This window comes from Chanodichthys erythropterus, chromosome 6 (assembly GCF_024489055.1).
Source record: "Chanodichthys erythropterus isolate Z2021 chromosome 6, ASM2448905v1, whole genome shotgun sequence".
In the NCBI taxonomy this organism is placed as follows: Eukaryota; Metazoa; Chordata; class Actinopteri; order Cypriniformes; family Xenocyprididae; genus Chanodichthys; species Chanodichthys erythropterus.
This window is the reverse complement of record NC_090226.1, coordinates 26,631,139-26,652,409: the sequence shown is the minus strand read 5'-3', so window position 1 is coordinate 26,652,409 and position 21,271 is coordinate 26,631,139. Positions and strand designations below refer to the sequence as shown.

The window sequence follows — 21,271 nt, the reverse complement described above, 5'->3', positions numbered from 1 at the left end:
TACAGTATGCAGATCCTCTTGTAGCTTTAACAATTCTTTCTAATGAATGCTAAATAACAACTGTTTATATACTAAGCTGGCTTTGGCCACGCCTAACTGACTCAGAGCAAGCGAGAACAAACGCGATTTGCCACGTGACCTCAGTAAACAAGCAGTAAAGCAACTATACAGCACTAAAATCAACTAGAAACGACAGCAAAACACTTACAGTATGCAGATCCTCTTGTAGCTTTAACAATTCTTTCTAATGAATGCTAAATAACAACTGTTTATATACTAAGCTGGCTTTGGCCACGCCTAACTGACTCAGAGCAAGCGAGAACAAATGCGATTTGCCACGTGACCTCAGTAAACAAGCAGTAAAGCAACTATACAGCACTAAAATCAACTAGAAACGACAGCAAAACACTTACAGTATGCAGATCCTCTTGTAGCTTTAACAATTCTTTCTAATGAATGCTAAATAACAACTGTTTATATACTAAGCTGGCTTTGGCCACGCCTAACTGACTCAGAGCAAGCGAGAACAAACGCGATTTGCCACGTGACCTCAGTAAACAAGCAGTAAAGCAACTATACAGCACTAAAATCAACTAGAAACGACAGCAAAACACTTACAGTATGCAGATCCTCTTGTAGCTTTAACAATTCTTTCTAATGAATGCTAAATAACAACTGTTTATATACTAAGCTGGCTTTGGCCACGCCTTACTGACTCAGAGCAAGCGAGAACAAACGCAATTTGCCACGTGACCTCAGTAAACAAGCCGTAAAGCAACTATACAGCACTAAAATCAACTAGAAACGACAGCAAAACACTTACAGTATGCAGATCCTCTTGTAGCTTCAACGATTCTCTCTAATGAATGCTAATCTTCATTAACTGCTGAATTTTGTAACGCAGAGTGTGAGACTGTATGATCCGCGCTCTGCAGGCATGCAAGTTCATTAACTGCTGAATTTTGTAACGCAGAGTGTGAGACTGTAAGATCTGCGCTCTGCAGGCATGCAAGTTTTCCTTGAAGGCGCAGGTTAACCCAGTAATCTCGCTGTTGTGCTTGAAAGTATTGGAGGATTTCATACCTGCACGTCTGGCTGTTCAACCTCTCGCTGGTTTCATTGTGATGTATAGACGCCTCGACGTACACATTTGGATCCATAATCTGCCCCTGACTGATATTCACCTGCTCCCCGCCAGTATGTGCCCAGTTCAGCTGTATATTGTTATTGCTGCACAAATCATTCAGATCGGGCCAGTCCGAACATACTCCGAATCCCGTGGCTCTAGTATCCAGTTTTCCACTAGGTTTCTTCCGGAAACTGAGGAAGCTTGGTTCTCCGTCTGCAGCATAGGGGACCTTGTGTTTGCTCAGATCCAGCAGCAGTGAGCACCAGGCAACTTCGCGAACTGTAGGGTCATCGTTATTCAACATATGCAGTAGATGCTTTACTCTAGTCGCTGTATAAATCCATTCAATGTTCAGTCCCCCTTCTGATTTATTCATAAAAAGAATACTTCTTGTTATGTGTGTGTTAAGACTTAACCATTTTCTTACCAGCTGCACGGTCTTAGTTTTCAGCTCCATCAGATATTTTTTAGCAATGTGGACGTTTGCAAACAGATGATGAATCTTGGAAAGAGCTATGTCTCGAATGGCCTGGAGTTTCATAAAGGTCGGTAGGGGACACTGGTCTACCAAGTCTAGTCTGCTGGAGTATTCTTTGCAGATATCGCTCACTTTCTCGTGCCATTCTCCTGCAACATTAAACATATGTCCTAAATAATTGTATGATTCATGTATTGAATAAACTGATTGTGCTTCCAGCGATTGTGAATGATGGATGCTGATTGTATTTGGCCTTATACCATCTATTACCCCTGCTGCGTCGCTCATAGAACACTGCACATTTATTATTCTTAACCTTGAGTCCAGACCATTGCATGCGGTTGGTGCATGACAGCATGTTGGTAATGACGTTCTCCTCTCTTGATACTATGAGGACATCATCGGCAAAAGCCTGAACTGGGTTTGGAGATGTAATGCCAGGCGGGGCAAGAAGACATAGCCATTTCAGCCAGTGGTTTAAGGCCAGTATGAAGTTCACAGCACTCCAGGGACACCCTGTCTTAATCCCAACTTCAAGTTTAACCGGTTTCGTTAGTTGATGTCCACAAATCACTTGTAAAAATGAATTGTCATATACATTCTTGATTATATGTATATACTGTTCCGGCAGTTTTAATTCCTCAAGGGAATGAAGCATTACGCTATGTGGTAAAGAGCCAAAGGTGTCTCGAAAATCGAGAAATACCGCATAGAAACGGGAGGATTCATGTTTAAAATCATCGATGGCAGTCTTCAAACAGAATACGTGCTCATTCATTCCCTGCCTCTCTATGTATGCTTTTTGATTTGTTGACAATGTTCCTGATTCCACCAGCCAGGGTAAAATTCGACATAAAATACACTTCATAAATACCTTGTATATAGTGGGTAGCAATAATATATCTCTTCAAGTGGAGGGATCTTCTGGAATGTTATTCTTTTTAGGGATCCTATATATAAAAGCCCCCACCCAGGAGTCAGGAACTTTCTGGTTAATTAAACAGACATTAAAAATCTGAGTTAATGTCATTATTGAAAATTGTTTTGTTGCCTTGAGCACTTCATAAGTCACACCACATGCTTTGTTATTCGGGAGACTACAGAGCACGCTTGAGATTTCCTCTGCGGTGAAGTCCGAAGTAACCGGTGCATCTTTCGGGTCCTCCAAGTCGAGAACATCTCACCACGGAGGACTGCCCATCTGTTGGTGTAACTGTGCTGGTTGGCATTTCGCAGCATAATACTCACAAACTTTATTCTCATCATTTATTGCAGGAGGAGGATCTAGGTAAGTGCTATTGTTTAGAATTATATCTATTGCCTTACTCCTATGGTGTACCCAAAGATAGGCTAGTTCGTTTTTGCTTACCACTCTGGGTACTCTCAGACTGTTAGAATTTGTCGCTTTACTGAGCGCCGGCTGGATGGTTTCCCGTACGAAGCGCAGCTGCTGATTTATCCATTCAGTGAGCGTCTCTGAGTCGGGCCTCGGTGAGAGCACTTTACAGAGGGGGAACACACACACACACACACATTCATTCAGTTATAGGGAAATGGTGCGATTATTATCTGGAGGTGAATGGATTCCCCAATTGATTCTTTGACCGTAATCTGAGAGAATTAATACACTAGCAATTCAACAATAGTTTCATTTGCTTAATATAATTGCACCAGCTCAGCAAAATTAGTAAGCGTGTATTCCCTTTGTGACGAAGTTGAAGGAAGCGGTGTTGCTCGGTCAAGAGTTCTGAAGGACGACGTCCATGGGGAAATAGTAGGCTTTGTAGAAAATGGAGTCTTCGTCGAATAGTCGCGGGGTTTGCGCATTGCTGCGTGGGTGTCTCTCTGCATCTCAAGAAGTTGCTGGAATCAAGTCAAGTCAAATTTATTTATATAGCGCTTTTTACAATTGATAATTGTTTCAAAGCAGCTTTACATATTTGAAGCACAGAAAAAAGAGAAGTGGTTAAAAATAAGCTGTACAAGCAAGCGTGGTAATATGTAACATATACAAGATGGTGCTACATTAAGCCAATGTCGGCTGACTCCCAGGGGTGGAAAAAACCGCCTAGGAGAAAAACCCAGCATGCTAACACTGGGAAAAAAGTCCTAGGAGGGAAAAAACCCCTTGGAAGATATATATAATATATGTAAATGGATATGGAGATCAAAATCTGAATTATACATTTTTATTATAAAGATAGAGAAACAAAGGAACTTTAGGTGAGTCCTCGTCTGCGAAGTTCAACGAAGGTTCTTGCAGGGGTTTGAGTGAGTCTTGAAGTGGTTTGGCTTGTAGGCCGGATGATGGTCGGTCCACCGACTCAGCCAAGGCCAAGACGAAGTACAAGCAAGGACAAAAGGGAAAGCAAAAGCCATTTCACGATGTGCAGTATTGAGTTTTGAACGGTTTGTTGGTTCCGATTGTTTTAGCCAATCAGGTCCTGTTTTGGGAGGGGTCCAATGCCCAGTTCTCCTGTCCTGGTATGCAGTTAGCATAATGTCCTTACAGTCCTTTTGTTCTCAAACTTAGGGATTTTGGTCAGAACTTTGAGAAGATAATTTTGCTTGTTCAAATTTTTTTTTTTTACTCATCTTTCATAAATCAATTTTGCATCAAAATACTGTAAAGCATTCATCCATCACAACCATACCAAACAGTACACACTTTCTGTAATTGAGGTAGATTTGCTTCAAATCTACCAATCAATATTTAAAACGCACAGAAAGAATTACATAGGTTCCATGAACAAAATAAAACATACTTAAAGGTGCTAAAGAGGATGTTTTGTTTTATACATTTTTGCAATATTACTTGAAACTGTCTTGAAAAAACTTGAAAAAGACTATTTATTAGGTGAACTGAAAGGAATAATATTAATATACATCATCTGTGCACGAGGTAGGGCCTTAAAAACATCAGCCAATCGTTTACGCGATCATCGCATAAACGATTGGCCCTCTGGCTTGTCAATCACTGCCGTGACATTCCTTGTGAGAGACGTGCGTGGATTGGCCCTCTGGCTTGTCAGTCACTGCCATAACATTCCTTGTAAGAGACGAGCGCGGCTGCTCGCTCCTGTAACTTTCCACACTCCACAGGCGCCGCATGCGATGTTTTTGTCTGGAGACAGGAGTAACAACTGCAGATTATGAGTTACCTGCGGTGAGTCCGACATAATGAATCCATTAACACGATACAGCGAATGCTGGTGGTAAACACTCGTGTTCCAATACTCGTGCACAAGTTTTGGGAGGCGTTCCCTCGAAAGGAGGGGGGGTTGTTCATACGCATGCGCTCATTTCAAAAACTCAGTAACAGTCTTTGGTTTCTCAGTCGATGAAAAGATCCTCTTTATCACCTTTAATACATATGATAATGTCAGAGACTGCTTTTTGGTCATAAGTTGTCTCTGTTGTCTTTGAAACTTTGGAATGTCTTTTGAAATGCAATGCTGGGCAAAAGGGAATGTTTCCTGTGATGACCTGCTGTGACTTTCACCTCAAGATGTCACAAGTCCGAGTTTCCTGATAACAGTGGGAATTTACGCCTTGTATCTTGGGGTTTGTTGATCCATATGTTCCTTGATCTTTTGCTCTGTTACTACAATCAAATGCATTTGTAATTAAGCAGACATTGAGCCACAGACCAAAAAAACAAAAATGCAATAATGACTGATTTTATTACATTTAGTTTAAGTGGCAATCCATAGTGGATAATAATATAAGGTGACCAGATTTCTAAAATGGAAACCAGGGACATTTTCTATGTGAGTGGTCAAAATACCACCAAAATCTCATTTGTTGTTATCTATTAATTAAAAAACAGGGACAGTACATTTTTTTTTTTTTTTTTTTTTTTTATTATTGTGGGTTTCACATTTTACATTAATAAATATTATGATTTAATTTTATTATTAGGATTTTTGGTCTGGTTTTAATAATTCACCAAAATAACTAGCCAGTAGGCCTAACTACAAAAAACTATTGAACTATTTTGAAAAATCACATTACAAAATATAACGTGAGATAAATAATAAAGATAATAATAATAATAATAAAGATATAATATAGATAATAATAACAGTTGCAACATTTATTATGTTAATTTTCACAAGCTGTTTATACAGTACGAAATTAGAAGTTTTGTCCAATACCTCCTAGAGTTTTTTTTTTTTGTACATTTTGAAAATTTTGTACATTTTAAGCATAAATGCATCAATCTTGTGCACTTTGGAAGCTCAAAATCAAGAGCTTCAACCCATGTACAGTGTGCACATTGAACAAAGAAACAACATTGACTTGTACCTGGACATTAAAGAGGGTTCAAACATCTTGTGATATAAAGTCTACCTCGTTTTAGGTGTTTTAGGATGCCAAACAATTATAACAATAAAATAATAATATAATAATTTTAGGCCTATATAATTATTCATATAACAGTAATATCCATATATGCTATTGTAACAAATGCAATATATATATATATATATAATTAATTAAAACATTTACATTAATTTAATTAAAAATACAGTAAAAAACAGTAATATTGTGAAATATTATTACAATTTAAAATAACTGTGTATTATTTAAATATATTTGACAAAGTAATTTATTCCTGTGATGCAAAGCTGAATTTTCAGCATCGTTACTCCAGTCTTCAGTGTCACATGATGATCCTTCAGAAATCATTCTAATATGCTGATTTGCTGCTCAATAAACATTTATGATTATTTTCAATGTTGAAAACAGTTGTGTACTTTTTTTTCAGGATTCCTTGATGAATAGAAAGTTCAAAAGAACAGCATTTATCTGAAATACAAAGCTTCTGTAGCATTATACACTACCATTCAAAAGTTTGGGGTCAGTAAGGATTTTTATTTTTATTTTTTTGAAAAGAAATTAAAGAAATGAATACTTTTATTCAGCAAGGATGCATTAAATTAATCAAGTGGCAGTAAAGACATTTATAATGTTACAAAAGATTATATTTCAGATAAACACTGTTCTTTTGAACTTTCTATTCATCAAATAATCCTGAAAAAAAAAATTGTACACAAATATTTTGTACAATTGTACACATTAAATGTTTCTTGAGCAGCAGATCAGCATATTAGAATGATTTCTGAAGGATCATGTGACACTGAAGACTGGAGTAATGATGCTGAAAATTCAGCATTGCCATCACAGGAATAAATTACTTTGTGAAATATATTCAAATAGAAAACAGTTATTTTAAATTGTAATAATATTTCATAATATTACCATTTTTACTGTATTTTTAATTAAATAAATGTAGCCTTGGTGAGCAGACGAAACTTCTTTTAAAAACATTAAAAATCTTAGTGGTTCCTATATATATATATATGTGTGTGTGTGTATATATGTATATATATATATATATATATATATATATATATATATATATATATATATATATATATATATATATATATATATATATATATATATATATATATATATATATATATATATATATATATATATATATATATATATATATATATATATATATATATATATATGTGTATATATATATATATATGTGTATATATATATATATATGTGTATATATATATATATATGTGTATATATATATATGTGTGTATATATATATATATGTGTACAAGCGAAAAGGCTTAATGTCGAGCCTTGTATGTAGTCTTAATGGGCCGCGTTTCAGTCACCATTTCATATTGTCTGACAACAAAAACAGAAAAATATATAGATGAAACAATTTTACTGGGAATTTGGCTGTATTAAAATATATTATGTGAGCAAAAAGGGTAGAATCAGAGAAGCAAACAAATTTAAAGGGCAGAACTGGCACTTGGCAGAATGCGAATGCAACAATGACATGATGAATATTCTAATTGCCTTATGACGTCATCTATCGACATTTACCGACATGTATATATATATATATATATATATGTGGCATTAAAATTTTTTAAAATTGCATTAAAAAGGCATTAAAAAGAATTAAATTAGATTTGTTAAAACCCTGTTTTGAGTGTGATAGCATCCCAGTCCACATCACATTTACACTGGTGTTTTTAGGAAGCCAAACAATTTTAATACAATAATAACAAATATTATTATTATTATCCCTGAGGTAGTAATATATTATTATTGTAATATTGTTGCACTGTAAAATAAATATAAAATATATAAATATATATATAGAATAATTAATAGAATATTATTAAAGGAATATTAATAATTATTTTACTCTACAGTGAACTATAGTAGTAAAAAATTGCAGAGACCTAGTTTCTGTGACAACAGGATTTTAAATGCTTCTCATTATAAATCTAGTGAAATGCTGTAATCATCTGTCCACAAAAATGTTGGAAATTAATGCACGTTAAAAAAAAAGAGTGTAACGTGCACTTTGTGTTCCCAAATGCATGCTAAACTCAAAGCACAAGCAGAGATGGAGTTCCCTGCATTCACTGTGAACTGAGTGGCTAAATAAGCACAGTTAGAGTAGCAAAATATGTGGGAGAGAATTGCTAGAGTGTGATTATATTGTATTGCAATAAGTAGCACTTCAATGTTAATACTATCTGAAAACTAGTGTGGTAGATTTTCCCCTACGCACCAGACTTAAGTTTACGTGGGTCATCTCCTAATCGACGCCCCTAAACGTCTCCTAATTGAAGCTTAAATAATTTATACTCTAGCACATCTCCTAATCGACGTCGGCTGAGTCGGTCAAGGTCTTGACCCTTTTGAACACTATCACTTGGGAATAAGGTCTCTAGTGTTAATAACCAAACAGACTTCAGACTATGCTGTAGAATATTCTTTAATCACAGCTGGAGGACCTCATATCAATCACAGAGAATCCCACCAGCAAAAAGAATACAACAGTTTATATAGGATAGGAGCATGGCAAAGCATTCTACAGTATGATTGGTTCGTCATATGTCAAACCCTTCTGTTACTATGTAAGGCAAGATTGGCCCAAATCATGTGTTTATTAGTTTGTTGCTTACTCAATATCATGGGGCTATTATATTTAGATAGTTGTCTAGCTGCCCATACTTCTGTTTATATTCAGATATTATTCAGACACACACTGACTTTGGCCCAAGGTATGGGGACCTTTAGGTTTCAAAAGCATATAAATGTTAATCCTGCAAGGAAAAGAAATGTTAGTCATGATTAATTAAAGGTGCTCTAATTCTTTTTTTGCAGAACTGCTTTATAGACAAAATTAACTATTTGAATAATTGATGATCTTTACAACTGAACTGAATCAACACTGAAATGACTTCAGCTGAACAACAGCCACAAAAAAGTTCAAATGTGCATACAGCTGTCCTGCAATCCCATAAATGCACCGATGGGAGTGGAAAGTTCTGTGGGTGATCTACTCACAAGAACACAGACTCAGCCAGCTATTTTTTTCTTTAAATTATTACCAACGCAATCTACCTGTCACTGACACTAACTAGGCTTTTCTTCCACAGACATAACGCACACTCTCTTCAGACTTCTGATTACTTGCACCTTCAGCTCATCACCACACTCATCAGCGCTGCTACAAAAGCTCCTCTCACTCCTCACTCAGTGTGTTGTCACCAATATGGATCTCAGAATGTTACCCTGCTTGATATCTGCTACTAAAGCAACTTACCTGTTTCCCTTCTATCTTGGATAAACTTACCTGCTCTCTATGATCTCCAGTCTCCATTCCTCTTCTCCAGTGATCTCCTTACCTGTACTCCTCATCTCCAGTGATCTCCTTACCTGTCCTCCTAGTCTCCATCAATCTCCTGCATTATCCTCTGAGTCTCCCTGTCATTAGAAGGGACTGTTACTGTAATCTCATCCTGTACATCCTCAAGTAAACTGTTATGTATCACACCAGCTATACTTGCCTGCCATGCTCCTGCACCATCATCTTTACAATTGTGTCACCATCATCATCATCATCATCATGCTGTTGTTGTCTCCTCCTGTGTCATCTGCCAATAAGTACTGCTTTGGCTTCAACTTAACCATCTTGTCTGTAACAGATGACCAGACCATCAACTATGAACCTGGCAGGCACAGCACAGCACAATCCATTACATGAATTGGTTGACTGTCTTCTCAGAGCCCTCACTCCTCCTGACTCTGTTTCAGCATGTCCACTCACTACCCAATCACCTCTTCTGTGGCAGCCACTCACCAGCTTTACACTGCCGCATGGCAAAGGAATGCAGTGACTTCCTTCTTCAGTGTTCATTAGCCCTAGACATGCTACTGCATCATTTCCCCACCGATTGCACTAAAATATTCTTTGTGCTTTCTTTACTAGCAGGGAGATCTTTACAGTGAGCTCAATCTAACCGCAAGATTGGCCTGTGACTTGTTTATTTGAGAGCTTTCATTAACCGCTTCAAGAAAGTTTCTGATCATTCAATAGGAGATTCCTGCATCATCGTGCGTCTCTACAAAATACGGCAAGCTATCAAATTTCACACCTTAGCTGCTGCCAGTAGTTGGAACATGCCAGCTCTTCTCACAACTTACTCTCCATACATGTAACTCATGTTAATTTCTCCTAAATCTCCTCAGCAGAGCACCAGTGATGACTGACTCAGACTCTTATGCTGCTTATACTGCGGTAATGGGGGACACACAAAATCTCCACGTGCCCCTTTCAGCCCCCAGTTATGTAATGCTCAAAATATTTGTCATTCACCTTGTCATTCAACGTGATGCTTACTGAAAGGTGACAAACAAAGTTTTTTGTTTGTTTTAACTTCCTCGGGTCGGAGGTCACGCCGGCGATACCACCGCGTTTTTTTTCTTACCAGTGTAAAAGAGACTCAAAATACTCTGTCAATGTTGCACATACAATTAAGAGCTATACACCATTTTAATCTGTGGAATATCTTCTTTTATTTGTGGAAACTCAGAGTAAAAACAAAATGTTGTGCTTTTTGCAAAATAAAGAAAACTAACCTGATGCGTGATCTCTCATCTCCCACTGAACGAAGTCCAATCTGATAGTTCTCAGAAAATGAACTGTAACTTAGTGAATACTAATCACAAAAAAATTTGAAATGTCAGGTTTTAAATCGTGTAAGTCAAATCGAAAACAAAAATTCTGTGTTTATGTAATCTGTATGAAAAGAGAGCCATGTCAGAAGTCCGTGATTCAGCTCATTATCCGCTAATACGGCCACACCCACGGAGGAAGGGCTATTCAGAGGCAAATTCTGAGGCAATACTTGTATGCATTGTCTCAATCGTGTATTTATTGTCTTGAAAAGTGTTTATGTGGATGTTAAAGCCATAGTTAGCGACCTCTAGGAGACACGCCGTTAATTCCTGGTTCCTGTTCTTCTTTAGATGAATTTGTGGACTAAATGTGCACAGAGAGCGCCCTCCAGCTGCAAGTAAGAATTAAAAACACAGTATCCAGCACTCATAGTGATGACAATAAATATTACTTCTAAGTATAGAAATCTGACATACATATATAAGAATCCATCAATATTTCTCCAAATGTGCATGCTTTTAAGCTAAAAGCCTATATGAAATGTCATAGAGGTAACATAATTGTTCAGACACTTTGCATCACAGAAATACATTATATTTTAAAGAATATAATAGAATACCATTATTTTAAAGTGTAGTGATATTTCACAGTATTGCTGTTTATGATGAGCTGAGACATGATTACAGAGGGTTTTTTTCACAGCCTACCTGACTGAAAGACCTCATTAATATGCAAGTCATTTCAGGTCATTATTATGTGATTCTTTTGTCTTTTCAGATGTAAATGATCCATTATTTATGCAGATTCACGCCTCCTCGCATACTGTGTTTCTTGATAAAAAGTGTCTTACAAAATTTAAATCAGTCTATTGTTTTATATGAAGGAGTAGGCAGTATAATTCTGAAGCAAAAACTCTAGTCTACAACCCCCAATAACCAGAAGTCTTGTGAACACAGATTTAATATACTTTTTTTGGCCTTATTTCAGTGACTTAAGTTTTTTGTTTTTTTTTCAATAACCACGCATACACATTATTCCTTCAAAAACACAAACATGTACATACATGTTCCTCACATATTATGGTAGCCTAGTTTGTGTTGAATACAATGTAATGACACTTGTGTCATTAATGTGTTTATGAACAAATGAAAAAAGCACAAATGTCAGGGCATGTCAAAACTTCTCCAGGTCCCAAATCAGCCTCAGACTCCAGAGGGTTAAGGCCAACAACAGAAAGACATGGGACAGAACCTCCAAATGTGATTGGTCACATGATGTAAATGAATGAATATTTGGACAAAAGGCTGGGACTGAAGGATTGCCACGATGACATCTTCCAGAAATATGCAGTGTTTCCCATACATTGACTAGACTGTGGCTGCCCGCCACATTCTAATTTGTCCTGCCACAGTCTCAAAATGAAACGGAAATTAGTTTTGTCGCGATATTTAAATTACCGTCTGATAATTGCGCTCTGTTATATGGCAAAAGTGGGAGACATAGAGCAAAATAAGTAGACTAGCACCCAATTAAGTTTTCGTGCACTATATTCAAAGTCATCTGAAGCCATTCCATAGCTTCATGTGAGGGTACAGAAGGATATAACTTACATCGATAAGTTCACGGTCAGAAACTCGTCTTCCCTCCGCTGCAGCTTTCAAACATTCAGCTCTCAAACAGCGCGTCGCGTTCGGTAACGACAGTCAGCACGGTAAGGTAAAACTATCCAATATGATATATTCCCATTATAATACTTGATATGTAGATAAAGAGCTGTGGATTTGCATAAAATGACTTCATCTTGCTGGAGTTTATTGCTGTTTCTGAACGATTTCATCATACTGGCTACAGGATGTCTGTTAGATCGCACAACACAAGGACTATGAATTGGCGTCACACGCACAATAACTGGAATTTTAAAAAAGTGAGAATAAACATATGATTAATAAACTGTTAAATGCAGATATACACAGGGATTCTCTTTGTGCCGTGAACTTTTCAATGCGCCGCTCAACTGTTCTGTCGTATCTATCATATTTTGTTGCCCCATTAAAAAGCTGCACAATACATTTAAAATAAGCGTCTTTTAATCTTACATTAATATAAATACATACAATAATGTACATATAAATCTAATATAAATCGTTTTTTCATTTCATAAGAATACAAATAGTAATTTTTAAACTTTTTATTAACATTTGGATTCATAAAATTACTGTGCAAAGTGTGCCAAGATTTAGGCTATACTTTTTGCTGCTGAATTATATACTCACCTAGTTTACTTATTTACTGGTCAGCTTGTGATTATATATTTTTATTCATTTGCTATTTTTCTCTATAATGAAATAGTGTGGTTAGTGCATTCTGGATTGTTTAACAAATCAGTGACCATTAGTTCCACAAATACAGATGTATAGATACAGACTCCCACTAATAAATTAATTCAACAAAGGTAACCTCTTTTGCTGCATATATTTTTAATGGTTTAAATGTGTACTCTACATGTTTGACCACTTATGAATTATCATTTAGCCTACTATATGTTGTGTACGTGACTAATGTGCCCTACCATCACCAATAAATAGGAACCGATGTCAGCCCACCACAGTCTCACAAAATCCTGTGGGAAACACTGATATGGCATCAAGCACTAAGAGAATGGACTATGGGACTTGTATAGCAATAGAGATGGCTTATCTGTGATTTTAGTCAAACAAATTCTACAACATCAGCAGAAGTGTGAGACTGACAGATTATAGCGTGAGAACAAAGCAGTGAAAGCAGAGGTTCAAACACTGGCTGTGCAACTGCAGAATGAAAAGGACAAAGCAAGACTGTTAAATGCAAATGCCAAGTTGCTGACTTTACTCTCTAAACGACTGGAATCAAAATCACACCTCAAGGAACTCAAAGATTTGACTTCAATTTCTTCTCCTGTAATTTAAAAAACAAAACAAAAAACAGAAGGTCTGAGGTTGAAATTGACTTTGAGGAGGAGGATGATGGCCAGAGACAAACTTGCATTGTGACAAAAGTTATAAAGAAGTATGTTCTGTAATAGAACATACCAGCTACCTACACCAAAGCAGGTAAACAAAATGGTAAAAAAAAATTGCCAGATGTGTACAAGCAACCACAAAAGTTTTGGCAAGTTCTTCACCACTTACAGAAAATCTACAATTTGCATCCACTAGATGGTGTTATGATTATTAATGTGAACTTAAGAGACTAGGGGCACTATTAGTGCATGGCCTAAATCGCAACGCGCAACTGCACTTAGGGTGTGTCCAAATCCATTTTTACTAGTTTAACGATGGGAAAAAACCCTTTTAAACCAGTGCATGGTTTAAAAGGGTTGTCCCTGTTCTCTTAATGAGCAGTGGGTGTGTTTTGGGTGCAATGTGCAATAAGCTAATCAGAGTCTCATCTCCCATTCCCTTTAAAAGCCAGTTGCGTTCGCGCCATGGCAGATTCGCTATTTACATGGTGGAATTTGCAAGCGGAAAAACAGAACACTTCTCTAGCCAGGATACTGATCTGTTCTTGTGCAAGGTTAAATCGTGCAAGCAGACCATCTATGGCACAAGCCGGATTCCACCAAAGCATTTTTATATTTATGCACATCATAATAATCTTTTACATTGTAATCTTTTTATTTTTAATATTTGGCATGTTTGTGTGCTGCTTCGCATCCCTGTGTGTGTAATAAGCAGAGTGTACGCGCTTTGTGCACCCGCCTATAGGCACATACTACTAATGAGCTCTTTAAATAACAAAAAAAATATTGCTCCATTGACTTTAGAACAGGTTTTAGTTGGTCAATGGTTTATATTTCAGTTGCCTCGAAATAGCAACGCGCCAACAATAGTGCCTGAACACACTTCATTTTCAGACCAGCACGCCCATGGGTGGACAAATGGGTGCAAATGCATTTGCTATTTAAACAACGTGGCGCAGGACATGAAAACGATAACTGCATCGGGCTGAAACTAGCAAAAAACACTTGCGTCTTATGGGTGTGGAATGACATGAGGGTGAGTAATGACAGAATTTTCATTTTGGGGTGAACTAACCCCTTTAAATACTCTGCTCCCATAAATTTTGCATCTAAAAGGGAAACTCCTACAAATACATATGCAATAAAGACAGCCACAAAAATAACTGTCCACATCTTTTCATCTCACTTCATGTCTTTAGTAAATCCTTACAGTAGTTTTTAACACCAAAAGAGGGTTTGTGCTGTGTTGGAAATCTCAGAAGCAAATCTATAGTGCAAATCTGCATGACCGAGCTGTCATTGCAATGTGGTCTTTGAAGGTCAGTTGATCATCAAGGATTACTCCAAGATTTCTGGCCGAATTTGATGGGGTAATTGAGGATGTGCCTAGCTGGATGCTGAAATCATGATTTAGAGTCGGATTGGCAGGGAAGACGAGAAGCTCAGTCTTAGCCAGGTTGAGCTGTAGATGATGTTCTTTCATCCATGCCGAGATGTCCGCCAGACAGCTTGAGATTCGTGCAGCTACTGTGGGATCATCTGGTTGGAATGAAAGGAAGAGTTGTGTGTCATCAGCATAGCAATGGTAGGAGAAACCATGTGCCTGAATGATGGGACCAAGTGATGTAGTGTAAATGGAGAAGAGGAGGGGTCCAAGAACTGAACCCTGAGGAACACCCGTGGTCAGCTGATGAGCTTTGGATACCTCCCCTCTCCAGGCAACCCTGAAAGACCTTCCTGTGTGCTGTCTACAAGAGATGTGTTTAATGTGGGTTTCTTAAGCAGTGGGGTTACCCGAGCCTGTTTGAATGTGTTAGGGAAAGTGCCAGTGTGGAGAGATGCGTTGATTATGTGTGTCAGTGCTGGTAGAAGTGTGGGAGCGATGGCTTGTAGAAGGTGTGTGGGGATGGGATCTAGAGGGCAGGTAGTAGGATGGCTGGAGAGGAGAAGTTTGGATACTTCTGTCTCAGTGAGGGGAGAGAATGAAGAGAGGAGGTGTGTGGCTGTGTGTGTGGTTGGTCTGAGTTCCTGTGTGTGTGGAGCGGAGAACTGACTGCTGATGGTAGATGTTTTGTCAGTGAAAAATGTAGCAAAATTATCAGCAGTAAGGGATGAGGTGGGTGGTGGTGGAGGGGGACAGAGGAGAGAGTTGAATGTTTTGAAAAGTGTGCGTGTGTTTGAAGCGCTGTTGATTTTGTTGTGGAAATAGGAGGATTTAGCAGCATGAATTTCAGCAGAAAAGGATGAGAGCAGAGACTGATAGCTACAAAGGTCAAATTGATCTTTTGATTTGTGCCACTTCCTCTCTGCAGCCCTGAGTTTGGTCCGATGTTCACGAAGAACATCAGATAACCAGGGATTAGAAGGAGTGGCACGTGCAGGCCTGGATGACAGAGGACAGATACTATCTAGAGAAGAAGTTAATGTGGAACATAAAGTGTCTGTTGCTGTATTCACATCTAGAGATGCGAATTGTGAGGGTGAGGGAAGAGAGGATGATACAGTAGAGGAAAGATCAGAAGAAGAAAGAGAGCGCAGGTTTTGTCTGAAGGTAACTGGTAGTGGGGTTGGTGGTGAAAAAATGGGTAGTTGAAGATTAAAAGTAATGAAAAAATGATCAGAAAAGTGCAGAGGTTTTACCAGAATGCTGTCGGTGGTGCAGTTGCGAGTGTAAATGAGATCAAGTTGGTTGCCAGATTTGTGTGTACTTGTGGTTATGAGCCGATTAAGATCGAATGAGGCTAGCAGAGAGTGGAAGTCAAAAGCATAAGGCATCTCTAGATGAATGTTGAAATCGCCAAAAACTACAAGTGGGCTAACATCCTCTGGGAATGAGGACAACAGCATGTCCAGTTCCTCTACAAAGGTACCCAGTTGGCCTGGGGGGCGATAAATTACTACGATATGAATTTTGACAGGAATTGAGATTGTAATAGCATGAAACTCAAATGAATTGTAGTTGCACAGAGACGAATGATTTGAGTATTTCCAATTGTCAGAAATGAGAAGACCTGTGCCCCCACCCCTCCCAGATTGGCGAGAGGTATGGGAGAAAGTGAAGTTGTTAGAGAGAGCAGCAGGAGTTGCTGAGTCCTCTGGACGAATCCAGGTCTCAGTCAAGCCCAAGATATTAAGAGAAGAATTAGTAGCAAAGGCTGGAATGAAGTCAGCTTTGTTAACTGCTGACTGACAATTCCATAGACCCACAGAGACAGAGAGAGGAGTGTTAGTGTTAGGAGAGGAGTAAACAGGACGCAGGTTAGAAGCATTGCGCTGCCTTTTACGTGGGTTAGTGGAGCGTTGCCGAGAGACAACAGGAATGAGTTGAAAGCACATGCTGAGGAAGAAGGACAAGTGTGAAAGGAGGAAGAAACTTAAGTGCCTACCGGTGTCGTTGCTCGGTGGAGTCGCGCAGGTAGAGTCGCAGGTCTTTACCCGAGTCGGTCTTCACACGAGGAGGCTGAACGCTCCCGCTGACGCTTCCGCGACAGCGCGCACACACAATTAATATACTGCTTATTAACACGTGATTGAAACGAGCTAGGCCCGCCTTGCAAATCAGCACTGCAAAAGCCTAAACCCGTGAATGGCTGAAAACCGAAACTAACTAAAGCTTAAGTGCGGGCAATAACACCAATAAAGTCTGCAAACGCGGCTGTTATTCTAAACAAGTACAATTAAAATACAATTATAGTCGAGGTAGGAAATAGGACAAACACAGATACGAATTAACGAAGCAACTGACCCAGAACAGATATTAAGCAAAACACTTACGCGCTCATGCGTCCGTCACCACTGCCAGCTCGCTAGTCCTGCTCACTTCTGAATTACACGAGTTTAAGTATGCTCAGCCTCGCCAGGCCCGCCTTGCAAATCAGCACTGCAAAAGCCTAAACCCGTGAATGGCTGAAAACCGAAACTAACTAAAGCTTAAGTGCGGGCAATAACACCAATAAAGTCTGCAAACGCGGCTGTTATTCTAAACAAGTACAATTAAAATACAATTATAGTCGAGGTAGGAAATAGGACAAACACAGATACGAATTAAATCCTTCCTAGCAGCAAATAATAAACGAAGCAACTGACCCAGAACAGATATTAAGCAAAACACTTACGCGCTCATGCGTCCGTCACCACTGCCAGCTCGCTAGTCCTGCTCACTTCTGAATTACACGAGTTTAAGTATGCTCAGCCTCGCCAGGCCCGCCTTGCAAATCAGCACTGCAAAAGCCTAAACCCGTGAATGGCTGAAAACCGAAACTAACTAAAGCTTAAGTGCGGGCAATAACACCAATAAAGTCTGCAAACGCGGCTGTTATTCTAAACAAGTACAATTAAAATACAATTATAGTCGAGGTAGGAAATAGGACAAACACAGATACGAATTAAATCCTTCCTAGCAGCAAATAATAAACGAAGCAACTGACCCAGAACAGATATTAAGCAAAACACTTACGCGCTCATGCGTCCATCACCACTGCCAGCTCGCTAGTCCTGCTCACTTCTGAATTACACGAGTTTAAGTATGCTCAGCCTCGCCAGGCCCGCCTTGCAAATCAGCACTGCAAAAGCCTAAACCCGTGAATGGCTGAAAACCGAAACTAACTAAAGCTTAAGTGCGGGCAATAACACCAATAAAGTCTGCAAACGCGGCTGTTATTCTAAACAAGTACAATTAAAATACAATTATAGTCGAGGTAGGAAATAGGACAAACACAGATACGAATTAAATCCTTCCTAGCAGCAAATAATAAACGAAGCAACTGACCCAGAACAGATATTAAGCAAAACACTTACGCGTTCATGCGTCCGTCACCACTGCCAGCTCGCTAGTCCTGATGGAACTGTGTCAACCCCTTTTGCCCTACTCTGAGCCTTTTGTCTCACTCCACACACTTCAACTGCTTTTACATCTTTATCCATGAATCCAGTATTGCTATTGCCCTCTAGTCTACAGAAAGACTGTAAGTCAGGATAGCTTTCATCTGACTGTTGGTCTTTTGAGTCACATTTGGTTGAGGCTTTGTTAAGGCCCAACTTCTGAGTGAGACGAGACACTCTAGTGTGCAACTGTTTGTTCTGCTCTTCTAACTTAGCAATATGTTGGATTTGTTCTTGTGCAATGGATAGAGTAAATTCTCTGTGGCAGCCGATAATGCCCTTCATATTTTTCTTCCGAATACAAGCACCAAGTACCTTTTTGCATTCTTCAATGGACCAAACTTTTTCTGGATGAATCCCAAATTTCTTTGTCAAATCCAATCTGACTGACTCAGTCACTATTGAGTCCATGTGCTTTCCTAACAATGATCTGAACTCACTATCTGTCCATAAAGGAGTAGCTAGTCCACCTTTCTCAGTTGTTGGAATTAGTCTAGTGTTCTTTCTCAACATTTTGTAATGTCTTTCTGGCACAACAATACACTTCAACACTTCCCTGACAGAGCAGAGGTTAACCTAGTTAATACACATCGTAATGTATTCAACCTTCTCTGGTGAGCAGAGTAGAACCAACTTGCTAACACACTGTACAATTGTAACCTTCCCTGAATTAACAGAGGATGAACCTTCTTCTCTAGCAAAGTAGAGGATGGCTATTCTGTTAACACCCCATCTTCCCTGATAAAACAGAGGACAACACAAATTATTACACTCACCAACCCTTGGGTGAACAGGAAAATTCAGCCTGGATCCTTTGGATCAGATCTTTGTTGTGCTTGAAGTTCCAATCTGGATTGAGGTGAGAAGCTCTATCCGGGTCACGGCACCAAAACTGTTGGAAATCTCAGAAGCATAGACCAGGAGACTTTAGGATCTCTTGAAGCAGAAGATACTCTTTATTGAGAAACACGCTGTGCGTCGCTGTGGTCATCCAAAGTCTAACTAAGGCAGTGACTTGGTAGTTCATATACATTCAAGGGGGAGGGATACATAGAGTAGAGGTGTGGACAATCTAAACAAAGGATGCAAATGCAGTACAGGAATCAGATGATTGCCTACATTTCCCAGCCATGATCTAATCAGCATAACTGTGTCATTCAAATGCATAGGTGCTAATCCAATCAGTCTGGCAGTATCACCTATACCTTTACATTATCATAGAGACAAAGGCACTGCTGTATCTTGAGCTTGTCCTGCCAAATGGTCAGGATGTAGGATCCGCAGATCTTAAACAGATTCTTAAATTTGTAATTCCACAGCTGGCACAGACTGTTCTTAAATATTGCCCTTTGCCTGTTACTGTATTTAATCTAACAGTATATTTTTTCTTGTTAAATCAGGTGTTACACTTGATTCAGGAGAGAAGGAACATCTGCAAACAGATCCATCTGCCAGCACAGAGTGGCAGCAGCCAGGTTCTTCATGCTATGAGACGTGGGTAAGAATTGTTTATAGGGCTGTGTATTGTCAGCTAAACTCATACATATCACATTTCAGACAATAGCAGGGCTGCTCGACTATGACAAAATCATAATCACAAATCACATTTATTTTGGTCAATATTGTAACTGGTTATTTAACACTATTATGAGTGAGGACAAAATACAAAAACAAAAGCAAATTACAAACAATAGATCAAATTATTTATTAGTGTCAGAAGACTACAAAGAGGAAATATAACCAAAGCAGAACAAGAGACAACAAAGAAAAAAAGAGTGGTCTAACAGATTAATGAAAGTGCTGTGCCTGCATACTAAAAAAAGGTTTAACTTGAGTGAATGCTGGAGATGAGATTCAGACATTAAAACATGTTGACTAACATATTTCTTAAAAGGGTCTCAAGCTTTATTGAACTGATTGGAAAAGCCTCTTAAAGAATGTTTAATTTTTAGAACTTTTAGAAAAGGGGACGTCTCATATACATTTTGTAGAGGTTAGAGGGTTCAGATCCTTCCACCTCAGAAATGTCAGTCGTTTTGCTGAGAGCATAATTAAAGCTATTACAAACAGATTGTAGTTTTGTATGGTTATATGATTCAGGATTAATTCTAAAAGTTGCTATCAGTGGACAAGGGGAGATCGAGCTGCCTAAGAAACCAGAAAATGGTGGCCCAGAAACTTCTAAGCTTTATACAGGATCAAAACATATGTACATGGTAGACTGGGGTGAATCTACACTGATCACAAGCAGGATCTATATGTTAAAAGTCCTTAGAAAATTGTGGCTTAGTCCAATTAGGGCTTGACACTGAGGACTGCCTGATGGCCTGGGGCCAGCATGAAAGATGCTCCGGACAGTTGTTGGAATTATCAATGGCCCGATCAGGCCAGTGCTGCATCATAACAAAAGTTTATCATTTGCACGATTTAAGTCTTGCCAATTTAAACGTGAAAGAGAACTCAATTGTGTACTCATGCACTTTTTTCTGTAGGGATGCACCGATACCATTTTTTTAAGGACTGAGTACGAGTACTGATATTTTTTTTCTTGTACTCGCCGATACAGATGCCTATACATTTATTTTATTTATTTATTTATTTATTTATTTATTTTTTAATTATTATTTTTGGTGATGTGGCAGTTTTCCAAGCACAACACAGTGAGACTAATGAATGTAAGACAGTTTCTTTATTATTACTCCAATGAAAAAAAAATGTAATAATTTTCATGTGCTTGTCACATTATCTGCTTACCCCCAGGGC

General features: G+C 38.5%; 1 protein-coding gene across 5 annotated transcripts in view; it reads left to right on the top strand.

Moving 5' to 3' along the window:
- The window catches only part of cdk5rap1 (CDK5 regulatory subunit associated protein 1), a 312,787-nt gene that overhangs the window by 26,887 nt on the left and 264,629 nt on the right, over positions 1–21,271 (top strand). For all 5 annotated transcript variants that reach the window (XM_067387409.1, XM_067387408.1, XM_067387407.1 and 2 more), the window contains exon 8: positions 19,909–20,006. In XM_067387409.1, coding sequence (XP_067243510.1) covers positions 19,909–20,006 — 98 coding nt within the window. The remainder of the gene's footprint in view (positions 1–19,908; positions 20,007–21,271) is intronic.